This window comes from Rattus norvegicus, chromosome 8, assembly GCF_036323735.1.
Source record: "Rattus norvegicus strain BN/NHsdMcwi chromosome 8, GRCr8, whole genome shotgun sequence".
Classification (NCBI taxonomy): Eukaryota; Metazoa; Chordata; class Mammalia; order Rodentia; family Muridae; genus Rattus; species Rattus norvegicus.
This window is the reverse complement of record NC_086026.1, coordinates 70,078,624-70,094,038: the sequence shown is the minus strand read 5'-3', so window position 1 is coordinate 70,094,038 and position 15,415 is coordinate 70,078,624. Positions and strand designations below refer to the sequence as shown.

The window sequence follows — 15,415 nt, the reverse complement described above, 5'->3', positions numbered from 1 at the left end:
TTCTCAAGAATGCTCTCATATCTCACCCACACATGTGTGCATGCATGATTGTGTGTGTGTATGTGTGTGTGTGTGTGCGCGTGTGTGTGTGTTCACATGTATGCATATCTGGGAACCAGATGTCAACCTTGGGTGCCATTCCTCTCAAGATCCCTCCATCTTGCTACTAATTTATTTATATTTAAGATAGGGCTTCTCATTGGCAGAGAGTTCACCCAGTAGACTAATCTGGAATTACAGGTGTAGAACCAAGCTTGGCTTTTTCTTGTGGATTCAGGGGATCAAACGTTGGTTCTCATGCTTGCATGGTAAACACTGTAGTGACTGAGCTAGCCCTCTAGCTCCACTAAATCCCCACTCTTGATACTTTTTCTGAAAATTTTTCAGGTCTCATATTTAATTGAAAATTTGCTAGGCAGGGGGTCTATGGTAGGAGATAGGGTGTAAATCTAAATACCAAAAAATTTAACACCACAAGGTCCACACCTCAGAGATGCCCCAGGCAGCCTCTGAGAAGCCAGCCTCACCTTCTTGAAGGAGGTGAGCAGCTTGACGCTCACATAGCCCAGCTTGTTCCTCCGCACATGCTTGAGCAGAAAGGCGTCCTTCTCCAGATTCTCATCGGAAAAGTAGAACTCAATCTGATCCACCAGCTTCCTGATAAGCTCCTCGTCCGGAGGCTTCCACTCTGGCTCCAGATCCTCGCGGTCATTCTCACCCCCACTTGTCGTGGCACTACTGCGGCCAGAGGGAGACAATGAGTTAGCCGTGGGTTGAACTGTCTCCCTGCAAATTCATATATTGAAGCCACAGGCCCTCAGAGCCCAGAACATGGCCTTGTCTGGAGTTAGTCACTATGGATGGTAATGTAAGGAGGAGCCCATCGTCGAGAAGGATGACCCCGATCCTGTGCAGGTGAGGTCCTCATAAAAGCCAAGAACTTGGATACACAGAGATACAGACAGGGAAATAGCTACTCAGGATGTAATTGGAGATTAAAGTGTCACAACAGAAACCAAGGAGGCTAGGAGACAAGCCTGGTAGATCCTTCTCTGGGATCATGCTAGGGAGTAGGCCCCTGGCCCATCTCTTCTTTCTCCTCCCATTCTAAATGTACATATTCTCCAAGCATCTATCCTTGAGTATACAGGGGATCTCATGCAAGCAGGGCCCCTCATTTCAGACTTATAAGATAACGCATCTCGTTGGGGATTTAGCTCAGTGGCAGAGCGCTTGCCTAGCAAGCACAAGGTCCTGGGTTCGGTCCCCAGCTCCGAAAAAAACGAAAAAAGAAAAAAAAAAAGATAACGCATCTCTGTTGTTATATACCATCTACTGTGTACTTGGTTGTCATAGCAACTTTTGGAAATTAAACGTCATATCTGAATTGGCTTTCTCAAAGGTGGTTGGCCATATGACCAGCCAATGTACAGAAAGTTCTGTCCCCAATCATCTGAGGAGTCAAGTTTTGGCTTGAACAAGTAGAGAGTATCTTGAGACTAGGAACATGGGGCTGAGGAGATGGTCCGATTGGTGAAGTGTTTGCCACAAAATATGAGAACCTGAGTTGAGCTCCTCAGCACATGGGTAGAAGGCCAACAGGTGGTAATGCTCGTCTGAAATGCTAACATTAGGGAAGCAGAGACAGAAACATGCCTGGGGTTGGTGCCAAGCAAGGCTAGCCCCAGCTTCAAAGAGAGGCTCTGCCTCAAGAATTAAGGGAGAGAGCAGTTGAGGTGGATGTCAGTGTTGACCTCTGGCCTCACATATGTGGACTTGCACATGTATACACACAAACACACCTGCACAAAAATAAACTTTACAGAAGTGGAGTTTAAAAAGTAGTTATCCTATCTGCTGAGATTGCGTGTCACTCAGACACACTTGCTCCGAAACGACATACAACGTTGCTGTCTTCCCGCCCCATCTTCCCATCTCCAGATGTGATTTTTTTTTAGAAGACAGTCAAGCAGAGTGTCTGACTCTCAGGGCCTGGTCTGGTACCCTAATCTTTCCAAGGCCAGCTGTGCCAGAGATATTCCATATTTGTTAAAGAGAAAAACTTGATTCTGTCATCTGGTTGAGGAAAAGTCTCTCCCTTCATGATTATGTAGTCACAGCCACTGAGGGGTCCAGTTGAACCCAACATACTCAAGGATAGATGCTTGGAGGGTGTGAACATTTAGAAGTGGGAGGAGAAAGAAGAGATAAAATCAGGCAGATAGGTAGTGACAAATCCAGAGAGACCTGTGCACATAGGGGAGAGGCTATGCAGAAGGTGGGTGATGGTGTTAAATTCTGTAGTGAGGTACAAGAGGACCAAAGGGAACACAGGAGCACATGTCAACATGCTTTGGCTGGGTGTCTCTTGAGGGGCATTGTACAGGGGACGCCTTGCTGGACTCCGTCTTCCTAGGCCCTGGGAGATGGAGATGGGGTCAGATGTAGAGAGGGAGCAGACACAGCTGGCCTTGGGAGAGCCGGGGCTTCAGGCTAAGCCCTGTGAAACAGAGGCTCACTCACTGCCTCCTTTCCACTTCACGTTGTTTAGGAGTTTATCTTCGATTGGGAATCAGCCACTCCAGTGTGAGAGGAGAACTTCCTGGACTGCCCTGTCTCTGTGTGAGCCATTTGTAGTAAGTTCTATCATATCCCAGTGTAGTGGATTCCATCAAAACTCTCCACTGGTCCCCATCACACACTGCATCCTGTCCTCTGCTAACTGACATCTTTGTTGGGCAGGCTCAGAATCCCTGACTGTTTGTCATCATTTTTTGATGTAGTGTCTGGAGGCATCCCATTATAAAATGAGAGACTCAGGTCACTTACATCCCATGGCCTGTTCTTCCAGTGTTAACATTCTTATTTTACTGTTGGTCTCTACTAGCCCTCTGTCTGTTTGGGGATTTGCAGACAGAGTTTCATGTAGTTTAGGCTAGCCTTGAGCTCACTATGTAGCCAAGGATGACCGTGAGCTGTAGCAAGGATGCTTCTCTTGCTTGTACCTCCCATGGGATGGGAATACAAGTGTGCACGACCATGCCCAGTTTGCACAGTGCTGGGGATCAAGCCCAGGGCTTCATGTGTGCAAGATAAGTACTCCAGCAGGAGGGCCACACCCCTGCCCTGTTTGCTTGTGGGAGTACACTTAAGATTCTTTGAAAAAGATTTTATTTATTTTTTAATGTATATGAATACACTGTAGGTGTCATATTCAAACACACCAGAAAAGGACATCGGATCCCAGTATAAATGGTTGTGAGCTACCATGTGGTTGCTGGGAATTGAACTCAGGACCTCTGGAAGAATTTTCAGTGCTCTTAACAGCTGAGCCATCGCTCCAGCACCCTTAAGGTCGTTTTGTACTTCGTTAGAATTGTTCCAACCACTGCTCATTATATAGACGTGTGCTGTGTCGCCCCACCTTGCTGTCTCTCTTCCCATGCCCAATCCTCCATATTTGATTCGATGAACTTCTACACCATGTTGCCAACGCTCATCACCACACTCTATGTTGCGAAATAATATCCCAAGTAGTGTCTAGAGGTAGATATGAATGTTGAAAGTCAACCTGTTTTATTACTGTGGCTATGTAGACACATTCCATGCAGGACAAAGATTTTTGTTGAGATAATATTTAAGTGCTGGATGAGGGTCAAATCTAGGCTCTTGGGCATACTAGGCAAGCGCCAATCCCTATGGAGAAGGTATTTGTTTTTGAAGCAGGTCATAAAATATAGCACAGACTAGCCTTGCTATCGCTGTGTAGCTCAGGCTGGCCTGTGTCTCCAGATCCCAGTGCCCTTACTGTACATGTGGTGGGATTACAGATATGCATGCACTACCATGTTCGGCTACGACTACCTATCTTGTGAATGTGTTCTAAAAGTTAAGTGACTATCCAAACGTATCTTCTGTGTGTATTCTTTCTCGTGTGTCCTCTGTCTTTGATTTCCATGCTAGGCGGTGTCACTAAGACCATTAACGGTTTAGTGGCTATTCAGTTGGTACCTAAAGAATTGGTTTTGATCCTCCAAGCTTTCTTTCCATGTGCCCGTGCCTGTGGTGTATGTTCATATGCATGTGGGTATGCATGCATGTGCTGGATTGATAGGGGGGCCACCATGACTGTGGGTGTTGGGGGGATCTTTACGCTTGTACAGCAAGTGTATTACCCACTGAGCTACCTCCCCAGCCCCAGGCTGTTCCCTTTTGAAAGCACCCTGTTCTCGTTTGGTGGCTGTAGTAGCTCTCAGTGTATCGACTGGAGTGCTGACTTTTAAGACACCCCCACCACCTCTGTGTTCCGTGCTGCCTGTTCTAACGCATTGTCCTGATACTGTTTTGCTTCAGGTGACTAATGAACAGTTTGCTTTTTTTGCTTAAAATTTCAATAAGCTTATTTTAGAATCATCTTGGAGTTACGGGAAAGTTATTAAAATAGCACAGTGAGTTCCACATGCCTCACTCCAGGCTTATTTATTATTAATGTCTCCGATTATTATGGTGCACTTTTTTTTTTTTTTTTTTTTTTTGGTTCTTTTTTTCGGAGCTGGGGACTGAACCCAGGGCCTTGTGCTTCCTAGGTAAGCGCTCTACCACTGAGCTAAATCCCCAGCCCCTTATGGTGCACTTCTTAAGGAGATGACAGTTATGCACTATCATTAGCTGAAGCACATAGTTTGTTTAGACTCCCTTCAATTCCCCCTAAACGACCTCACTCAGGACACCACATTACATGCTGTATATCCCCCAAGGCTCCTCTCGGCAGTGACTTTTTCCAGATGGCCTTATCTTTGATGACCTTGACAGTGTTGACAGGTATTAGTTAGGTGTGCTAAGGAATGCCTTGCCATTGAGGTTTCTGTGATGCCATCATCATTATTCCAAGGCACGGGATCTAGGGAGGAGGAGGACCACAGTGGTAAACTTCCATCCTCCGTACATTGTATCAGGATACGGTTAACAACTGTTGCTGTGTGCTGATCAGCTTTCTCCCCTGCAAAGTCACTCCTTCCCCTTGGAAGATTTCAGGATCCTCCATCCACTATTCAAGAGGGAGGGAGGTTAAGCGCCACACTATTCAGCCGGAAGGAGGGGAGCTGATAATTTGCTTAGTGGGTTCCATGGACTCCCCCTGCAGCTCTCTACCCTTATCGGTTTTCTTCCTAGTTGGCTTCAGACACTTGATGGGGACAGGCTTCACCTCGGCAAACAGAGAATCTTCTGGCTGATCCTTCCAACCAAAGTAGAGAGGCTTTTCCCTGCTGTTCCCAGTCTCCCAGTCTTAGCCTCCCTAGGACTCTGTGGCACGTTCGACTCCTTCAGAAATCAGTCCCTCTTCCTTTCTGCTGCTTGGCAGTACCTGCCGTGTTGCCTGAGTCTCTTTGCTGGTAGGCAGAGGCTGGGAAATAGGTCTAAAGGGAAAATGTAAATTCAGTTACCTTTCAGATACCACATCTCTCTTTGCTCTTGTATTTTCATATCTTTCCCAACTAGAGCCTGGCTGCGGCTGTATCTTCTCACCTCCCACCTCCGCCTGTACTGTTTTGGGCTCCAGCCTCCTCCACACAATTGCCACATTACATATCGTGAAGAAGCCTTTATAATATGCAGCTGTTGTACTTTAATATTATCACTACTGATTGCAGCAGGGTTTCCACCGCCCGCCGAACAAAGCCTACAGTGCTCAGCTCCATATTCCAATGCACTTAGAATCTGGCTGTTTCCATCTTGCAAACTCGTTTCTGTTCACTTCCTCCAAATACCCATTGCTCCAAGCAAATAGAAAGACTCCATGTCTCAAACTTTCTTACCTCATACCTTTGCACATGCTACTCCTGATTCCTGAACAGCGTGTCCCTCTCTTAGCCGTGCATCTCAAAAGCAACTCTCTAGAAAGGAAATCGCCCCTACTCTCTAGTGCTTGTCTATACTGTATCATAGCTCCTCATGTACACTAGTGCCCTAAATACTAGGTTTAAGGTAGAATTCATACTGGTTTCTATTTAAGAGGTTTGCACATAGTAGAGTTTTTAAAAAGTATGCGTAATATAAAGCAAATAGATTTTGTTATGGTAAATCCAAAGAGACGCTTTGTTGCTGTTGTTGTCTAGGTTTTGTTTTGTTCTGAGACAGGATCATGGTGCAGCCTTGGCTGGCCTAGAACTCCAATTATGGACCAGTCCAGCTTTGGACTCATAGAAATCTACTCCCTCTGCTTCCAGAGTGCTGAATGAAAGGCATGCGCCACTGAACCCAGCTCTCAGGGACTCTTCTGGAAAGGAAGGAGAGTTACTGGGATTAATACATACATATTAATCCCTCTTGAAGAAGACCTGAGGGCATGGATGAAGCTCGGTTGGTCGGATGCTCACTTGGCATAGAGGAAACCCTGAGCTTGATCTCCCCCCTCCTGGGGGTGATGCATTTCTGTAGCTACTGATCTTGAAAAGTGAAGGCAGGACTCATTATCCTCAGCTCCCTACAAATTTCAGACCAGCCTGGGTTGTTCCCATCTCAAAAACCAACCAACCAACCCAACAAACAAACAAAAAACCCAGAAAGTTTTAACTTTTATACCTAAACATTACTGTTCACATGTGCTTTGCTATGGCTGTAATTTTGTAATTTGCATGAAACTGATACAGAGGGTAGAAATCAGATCGAAACAGATGACTGGCTTCCAGGAGCAGCTCTGTAATAGTTATCATGTTTGTAAGGAAATTGGAGGGGAAAAAAATGAGTAAAATCTCCAAACCTGTTTTTCCCATAAAACCTTGAACTAATCTGGGCACGTTGACTCAGCTGTTAATCAAAAGACATTCTGAAGAAGGAAAGCACCCAAATGAACGAGGCCTCCTCACCAGGACTTTAGCCCAGGAGAGAGTTTGTGTATTCATAGTGTATGTGCGAAAATGATCTATTAGAGTGTCACAGGGCCACAAGGACAAGGACATTGCTGAACAATAACAAGGAAGGCATTGAACATAAAGAAGAAATATCGCATGTGAAAAAACACGTCAGTTCAGAATCATCTGTGCAGTGTCAATAAGAGGATGACTCAGATTTAGTTCAAAAGAGGGCAGCCAATGTGATTAAAAAATTCTGGGCTGAGGAAGCAGCTCAAGGGTAGAGCACTTGCCTAGTGCACACGAGGCCCTGGGTTCAATCTCCAGCACTGCAAAAGGACAAATTTGAGAGAATTGGTTGGGTTTGAGGAAATGGCTCAGGGGTTATGGGCACTGGTGCTCATGCAAGGGACTGAAGTTCGGTTCCCAGCACCCACACTGGGGAGCCTCAGGTGGTACCTGCACACATACGAGTCACACATGTATTATAAACAATAAATCTCTTATTTTTTCGAAGATGCTGGCTCTTCACCGAGACATTGCTGGAAACATCTGGATGTGCTCTCACTTCGGGAAAGGCGGCAAAGGAACCATGCCACTGGTTAGGGCAGTGTGTGTAGCACATGGGTGGCCCGCCAGTCCTCATATATTCGTTTTTTTTCTTTTATCGATTATTTGAGAACCTCACATCATATACCCTGATCACACTCCCCTTCCACCTTCCCATACCCCACTCCCCCGTGACACTTCACCCCACAGAAAAAGAAGAAGGGGGGGGAATCTGTTTTGTGTTTTCCATATATTCACTGGAGCATGGACAAACTCCTAGTGGCCAGTGCCCCCAAGAGAGGAAGAGTCTTATCCTGTCTACCTACACTAGAAACCATCAATTGAGGAGAGCTGTGCAGTGGCCAGAGAGGAGAGCTCTCCTGAACCCATAGACATCAACATGGCTTCAGGTCAAAGTCCAGACAACCTCATGGGCTTTGGTGGTAACATGGGCCACAGATATCAGTATGGACTCTGACTGTGTCAGAACCACCGACCATGGCCCCCAGCAGCTACACAGAACCCAGGACTCAGCATGGCCTCAGACTGCTATTTATGCCGTTCACATCAGCACGCCCCACCCCAGGCAGCAAAACCTGAGGTCATCCCTGAGACACCAGTCAGAGGTACAGACTGCATACATTCACACAGATCTCAGGCTTCACTGTGGCCTGAGGCTGCAGCATGAACCACAGACACCAACATGGCCTCCAGTGGCATCTCAGACCACAGGGGTGTTGTGCTCTGTGCACAGAGCTTGAGTGCTCTGTCAGTTCTCATATATTCTTACAGACACTGTAAAGAGTCAAAATCCTCCATGTGGAAAAAAAAAGGAAGTATACACCAAGAATCTGTAATGTTCAAATAGAATTATTATACAGATTTATTTTTAAAGGCAGTCCTGTGCCTGGAAAGACCTGGAAAGTGTTGATGCCCAGGTAGAAACAAACACTTTTTATATTCGGTCTTGGTTTCTAAATGCTTTCTTACTAGTGTTTCAAAAGACCGTGGATTCCTGTGGAAGTGGCTAAGTTCCATGACTGGAGTAGGAAAAGTACAAATTATGAAGTTTCCAAAAGTGAGGTTGTGCTCCAAACCAAGTAGACATGTTCCCAAAGGGCGCGCTGACGGCAGCATGAAGGGGCGTTCCCAGCTACATGACAGACACTCAAGCGTCTAAAGTAACCGTAACCAATTATAACAACAATAGGTAAAAATCCACGAGGAAAGGCTCTCATTTCAAAGGTGCGATTATTAAATACTCCTTCTTGCCTCATTGGGAGGAACTCTTGGTCAAGCCAGATGATGAGGCAAAGCTCTTTTCCAAAGGAGAGTGGTTGGAGAGGTGGCTCAGTGGTTAGGATTGACAGCGCATGACCACCTGTTAACTCCAGGTCTGTGCATCTAGCACCCTCTTCTTGCCTGCATAGACACTGCACCACTGTATGTGGTGCACAGACATACATGCAAGCAAAACACACACACGATGTGAAACAAAATTTGAAATTAAAAACAAATATCTCCCATTACAGAAAAAATCCTGTGATTTGGTGGCTCTGCCGCTGAATTTCACCAATGTTTAGGGAAGAGTGAGTACCAGTCCTTCTCAAACTCATCCCAGAAATGAAATATTCACAAATTTATTTTACAAGCGTTACTCCATTATTAAAGCCAGACAGGGGCACTACAAGGAAGGAAGTTACAGTCCAATACCCTTGAAGAGCACAGATGCAAAGAGAATTCAACAGCACTCTAAAGAAAATGATTATCCAGCAAGTAACCTGCAGTGCCAGCCACTTGGGAAGCTCAGGTGAGGGAACAGACCACATACACCTCAGAATTCATCAGCCTGAGCTGAGACCCCATCCCCTAAAACTGAAACAATAAGCAAAAACAAAAGGACCGGGCCTGGAGAGATAGCCCAGCGGTCCACAGCATGGACTTCTCTTGCAGAAGACCAGTGTTCAGTTCCCAGCACCCACCGCAGGCCGCTCACAGCCACCTGGGACTCCAGCTCCAGGGGCATCCGATGCCTTCCTTTGATATCCAAGGAAACCTGTGTGCCCATATATAAATAATTAATATAAATAAAAAATTCTATTTAAAATGAATAAAAGTATCACCCACCACAATCACACAGGACTTATCCTTGGAGGGCAACAGATGCAATTAAAAAGCTGTGGTATATCAAATTAATAAATGAGGGACAGGAAGGCCACAAAGACAGATCTGTCTGACAGAGAAACACCTCTAACCAATGACATCTCCTGGGGTGAGGTAATGAAGTGTCATGGAATGGCCTATGGAACGCTCTTGCCAAAATGTTTAGTCTAAATTCAATTAACCCCTTCACCTCTAACTTCCGTATCTACAGGAAGTCTACAGCACGTCTATGGCACAAAGGAATAAGTTAACAGAACTATAAAAACTGATCTAAACATGAAACATTTGAAAAAAAATCTAATCTTACATTCTTAAAATACTAAAGATATTAGAAAGAAAGAGGTTAAGAATGTTCCGGATCGGGGTTGGGGATTTAGCTCAGTGGTAGAGCGCTTACCTAGCAAGCTCCGAAAAAAAAGAAAAAAAAAAAAAAAAAAAAAGAATGTTCCGGATCAGGACTTTTTAAACTGTTCCACTAGTAACTCCTTTTAATATGAATTTTTATATGACCTCAGATATAGAGGTAAATAAACTAAATATTTATTGATGATAAATAAAGAAATTTACTTTAAAATGATTTCTTGGTAATAATTTTTAAGTTTTATTTTATGCACATGGGTATTTTGCCTGAGTTTATGTCTGTGCACCATCTGCATGAAGAACCAGAGGATCACCGGAACTGGAGTTACAGATGGTTGTGAGCTCTATGTGGGTGCCGGGAATCAAACCCAAGTCCTCTGGAAGAGCAGCTGGCACTGTTAACCGCTGAGCCACTTCTCCCACTCCCTAATTTTATCATTTATTAAAGACAAAACAAGTTGGCATAGCACCGAGATGCCACGACTGCTGTTACGTAAGGAGTGAAGCCTGGGCTTCTATCTGGTGCTGCAGCATGGAGGACACCTTCCACCTTTTCCTAAGATGACTCATGTTGATGAATATTTTTTATTGCCAGTGTTGGCAACAAGGCCTTGCATAAATATATAATGCAAAGTGTCAGAAAAAAAAAGTCTAGGGCCACTTCAGAACTGACTGGAAGTTCTGTGTCAATGCCAAGCCAAAACTCATTTAACAATGTTTTTGTGAGGCTCAAGTCAGGAACTAAGAGAGTGATTTTTAATCAATTGAGTGATCAATCAATCAATCATTTGCTGCTCTTCTAGAGGACCTGAGTTAGATTCTCAGGAACCATTTTGGACAGCTCACAACCACTGGCAACTCCAGTACCAGAGGACTGGACATCCATCTCTGGTCTCAGTGGACCCTGTTACTCATGTATAATTCATACACATAAATAAAAATAAAAAATAAAATCTTAAAATTAAACAATTAAAAAATTAATTTTATATACACCAAGGAAGGACGGACTAGGAAAATGTAGACAATCTATGTTTTCCATAATCAAACCATTCTGTTTCTAGGAGTGCAGAAAACTTTGCACACACAGCAAAAGCACGTCAATCACTATCATTCTAACGCGAATGTGAGTTGAGGTGTTTCGGGCAACATTTGCTGGCTCTGGGTGGGGTGACACATGGCGAAATGTGCACACTATGCCCAGAACCAAGGCTGTCATGAAGTCCCAGCCCGAGTGAGCATTTTCAGAAACACACTCACTGCACACTTACCTTAGTTTTTGCTCATTGTTTGTTCCAAAGCCTTCTATTGTCATTAAATTGTTCAGAACATTGCTACATTTAGAGAGTGATGCCCTCTTCTGGTCTCCACGGACACCCGCATGCTCACCCGCCCCCAGGTTGGGGGAGGAGGGGAGTCTGGTTCAGCTGCTGTCTTTACAAGGTCATGGTTTTTAAGAAGCTGGACTCTCTATTAAAAGATTTTTCTGAAGCAGCACCACAGGCAAACTGCCTGAACTGACCACCTGCTGGTCTGAGGGTAAGATACCACGTAGAAGACGACTGTGGGGCTTTGAACATGGAACTTGACTGTTGAGACAATCTGGGAGCTTCTATTAGGGAGTTAGTGCTCCTCCTCAGAGTCGGCAAAGGCAGTGTTAACGGCTTCCTGGGAACGTCCTTGTTAAGGGTTACAAGATGAAGTGTTTCAGGGGTGACTCTGTGTACAACATTCACACGGTTCGGGCAAAACCATATGCATCATATCCTTCTAATAAATACATCAAAACGATGGCAACTATTCATTTATTTCTTGTCCCCAGGGTATAAGCCAGGTATTGGACTGGGGACTATGGTGTGGAAAGGGCTAAGACGAAGCCCCTTCCTGCCAGGCTCTGTCTCACAGGTGGGGGCGGGGCACACTGTTTTTCACACTGTGAAGTGAGCGTACTCATCCCACACACACTTACAAGATGACCGTCCATTCTGGTGTTGCACGGGAGCTGCAGGCACAGCCCTCAAGGACCTTCAAGGGAGGTGTAACTGTGCACTCAGGACTGGGAGAGTGTGAGCCCCAAGGTGCACAGAGTACCAAAGCACCGCAGAGGCCAGGACCAACCTGGTTCACTCAGGGAGGGGCCCGGGCAATGTGGGGAAGATTAAGTTTGCAAGGCTGACTGGAAATCCAATGGAGAATGGAAATGTGGGAGGGCGGAAGGGCGAACACACACACCCCTCCCCGCTCCCATGCTTGGCAGGACAGTGTCCCAGGAGCACGGAACGAGACAGAAGGCAGCTATGGGCTGAGGGCATGAGGTGGGTGGGTGGGTGTTAAATCTTAAACAGATTTAGGAACTGAAGCTCCTTCTTCAGGCTATGGGAGCTGAGGACAGTCGTGCCGGATAGCCTCTGTCTCACCAGGCTGGGCCCAAAGAGGGGACAGCATTATCCTGTGCCCATTGGCTCTCCTTAGGCCCTAGGTGCCTGCCCACAAGGCTCCTGGCAGATCCACTCATCAGAAGAATTACTGGGATTTTCAGGGGCCAACGCTATGCTAGTCGGCAACACAAACTGTTCCACTAGGTTGAAAGCTCCATCATTTTTGAGATGCTGGAGCTGAGACAAAGTGACGAAGGGTGGCCCTGAAGTGACCTGTGAGGGATGAGGCAAAAGGCTCTGAGGATCAGTTCCTCTTGGAACTCTGTAGAGAATCTTTCTTGGGCCAAGTAAATGGGGCCATCACCTCGGCTATTTAGGAGAGCGCAGCTTTTCCCTGATGTCACAGGCAAACAAGGCCATAAGGTAAGCCACCTGCAGGTATTTTACATGACCTCTAGAGTAACTCTGGCTCAGCATCTGTCTTTATCTGCTTCTCATTTTTGTGCTTGGCATAGAGAGAGCTTTTTGTATATATGATGCCAGCATGTTGGTTGTGTCACCATTCCTGCCCTGAACTGTGAGACTGGCCTTTTTCTCCTACAACAGTGCCTCTGCAGATCTGGCCTGAAATGGTGGGTTCCAGACCCTTTTAACCAAGGTCCGGTCTCTTTCAACTGTGGGGATGGAGCAGCCCCTCAGCTGTGGCCTCCATATGCTCCCATGCTGGAAATGAGCTTTTAGCGATTGAGAGGTACTTCTGCAAAATCTTCATAGCTGAGAGCCTAGAGCCTGGGCACAGCATCTCAAAGGAAGGCTCTTAGCAAAGGACTCTTAGCCTTCCCTAGAATCTGCTAGTGCCATTGCTGTGTCTCTTTTCTCTCATCAGCTCCATATGGGATAGCATTTTTTTTTTAAACAGCAATAAGGAAACCATGGTTGTGAAGGGCCTAAGCATTAGTGATGGGTGTCTGGCTGAGAAGAAGGCTCACCGCCCAGGGGCAAGGTCAGACGGGTGCTATACCCACACTATAAGCCACTCATCAGCGTGCAGTGAAGGAGGGAGCCTCAGGTATAGAAGACAGGCAAACAGGCAGGCAGAAACGGGAACCCCCAAGGCAGAGGAAGGAGAAGCAGCAAGGCCGTAGGCCATCTCAACTGAGAACAGGAGAGCTGTCTCCACCAGGAAATTATCCCTTCCTGGATACCCCCATCTGCATGTGTCAGCTGTGCCTGGCCTGCGCCCACCCAGAAGCCAAGTGAAGCCACTGGAATGATGAACAGAACAGGTGATGACGGCGATGAAGGCTATTAGGATCCCTGGCATCAAGAGGAGGAGGCCCAGCCTCACGGGAACTCCAGGCTGGATCAAGTGTCTGGTGGGGTGCGTCCACCGAAGGGGGCGTCTCCTTCAGAAGTAGGGATAGCGAGAATAGCTCGTGCCAATCTCCCCTTCGAATCCCAGAACAACCATCCGCCCCAAGTCCAGATCCTTCAGATCCCAGCCCCCATCCTTGGAAGCCTTGTCAATCAAGAATCAAAACCTGCTGAGGACTGGGGCCAAGACTGTCCCCCAAAGCGGGTTCTGACTCAGTCTGCAGCCTCCGTGGCGGGGTTGAGTCAACCCCTCTGCCCTGGCGAGTTGTCGCGCACCGGAGCCCCGGGAACACCTCTCCAGGCCCGAGCTACGGAGCCTACCTGTGCCCGCGGCTCGGCTCCTCCTCGCTGGCGCTGCCCCAGCCAGGACTGAGGTACCGGGCTGTGTCCCCCGCTGCCCGTGCCGATGTCCCCTCGTCGTCCTCCTCCAGATCCTCCACATCCTCGGCCTCCTGGATGGCGACACGGATCTGCACCGTGGTCTCGGGCCCTGGCAGAGTCTGTTCGCCGAGCTGGGCCATGGCTGGCAGGGTCCCTGTGCCGCGAGGCCAGGCCAGCCCGCAGCCAGCGATAGCGACGATCGCGCGTGGGCGGCGCGCGCGCGCGGCGGAGACTCGGGCCCGGGGAGGGACAGGGGTCGCGATCCGCCCCACGCCGCACGGCGGGCACCGCCCTGAGCGCTCACGCAGGGACGACTCCCCCGCGCTCCACAGGCCTGTCCCAGGGTAAAAAACCAGACCAGGTCCCTCCCTGCGTCCCTCTGCGGTGGCGCCCCAGTCCCACAGCTCCCTCCTCCCCGCCCCGCGCAGAGATGCCGCTCAGCTGGCTTCTGGCTTAGGGCTGGACTCGCGGAGACAGGCACAAGTCAGCAGCTCCCAGGTTTGTCTCCCTGAGAAACCCACCAAGGGTTGAGGGAAAACAGCTTTACCGTTAGCTCCTCTGGCATAGCCAATTTAAGATTAGGATGAGTTTTAGGAGGTCAAGAGCTTGGCTCCTCCGTGTCTCGTCTCCTAAACAACACCAAATATACCTGGCACCTGTTCTAACAGCAAATTGTCAGGCCAGGCACAAAAGGCCTGAATCAGGGTCTGCATCTCAAGGGGCCCTCAACGTTGCGAGAGCAGTCAAAACCAGTGCTGTGTTGAGATGGCACGTAGCTATTTATTGGGTGAATGAAGTTGATTATTTAAATGCCAGGATGCTCTAAAGCCCAGCTACACTTTCACACTTAACTTTTTAAGATGAGTACCATATCGGCTGCCTTAACCAGAAACCAGGGACATGGTAAGACTTGAATCCGCATCCACGAAGCTCTTCACTGAAGGCCTTCGACATAATATACCCCATTGGCCACGTCAGAGCACCAAAGAACAGGTCATGTTTGCTTGCTCTGCTGCAGGACCCCAAGGTAGGAGATACACAGGAAACCTGGTCTTTGGGAAAACAGTGTCTGGGTATAAGGGCAGTGCCCAGTGTGCTGGTTTCTGGTCTGGGGCTAGGAGAGACGTAATAACCCAGGAAGGAAGCCCTCCCCATTTAAGACTAGTAATGGGAGCCCAGAATCTCAGGCACACTGGGCAATCGCTCTATCTTTGGACTATGCCCTCAATCCCACGGCCCCTCTTTTGCAGGTTTGAATAAATCTGTGTTCCATTTTCAGACCTATTTTATTTATTTTTATTTATCATTGTGTATTATATCTTATATTAGAAAATATTATATATTATATCTATTATTTTATTT

The 15,415-nt window shown here is 47.2% G+C and overlaps 1 protein-coding gene across 1 annotated transcript in view; it reads right to left on the bottom strand.

The window, feature by feature from the left end:
• Positions 1–14,286, bottom strand: part of Larp6 (La ribonucleoprotein 6, translational regulator) — a 21,423-nt gene extending 7,137 nt beyond the window's left edge. The window contains exons 1-2 of the mRNA NM_001108154.1: positions 13,994–14,286; positions 528–738 (exon numbers count right to left, since the gene is read on the bottom strand). Coding sequence (NP_001101624.1) covers positions 528–738; positions 13,994–14,193 — 411 coding nt within the window. The 5' untranslated portion in view covers positions 14,194–14,286. The remainder of the gene's footprint in view (positions 1–527; positions 739–13,993) is intronic.
• Positions 14,287–15,415: the final 1,129 nt, after the last annotated feature.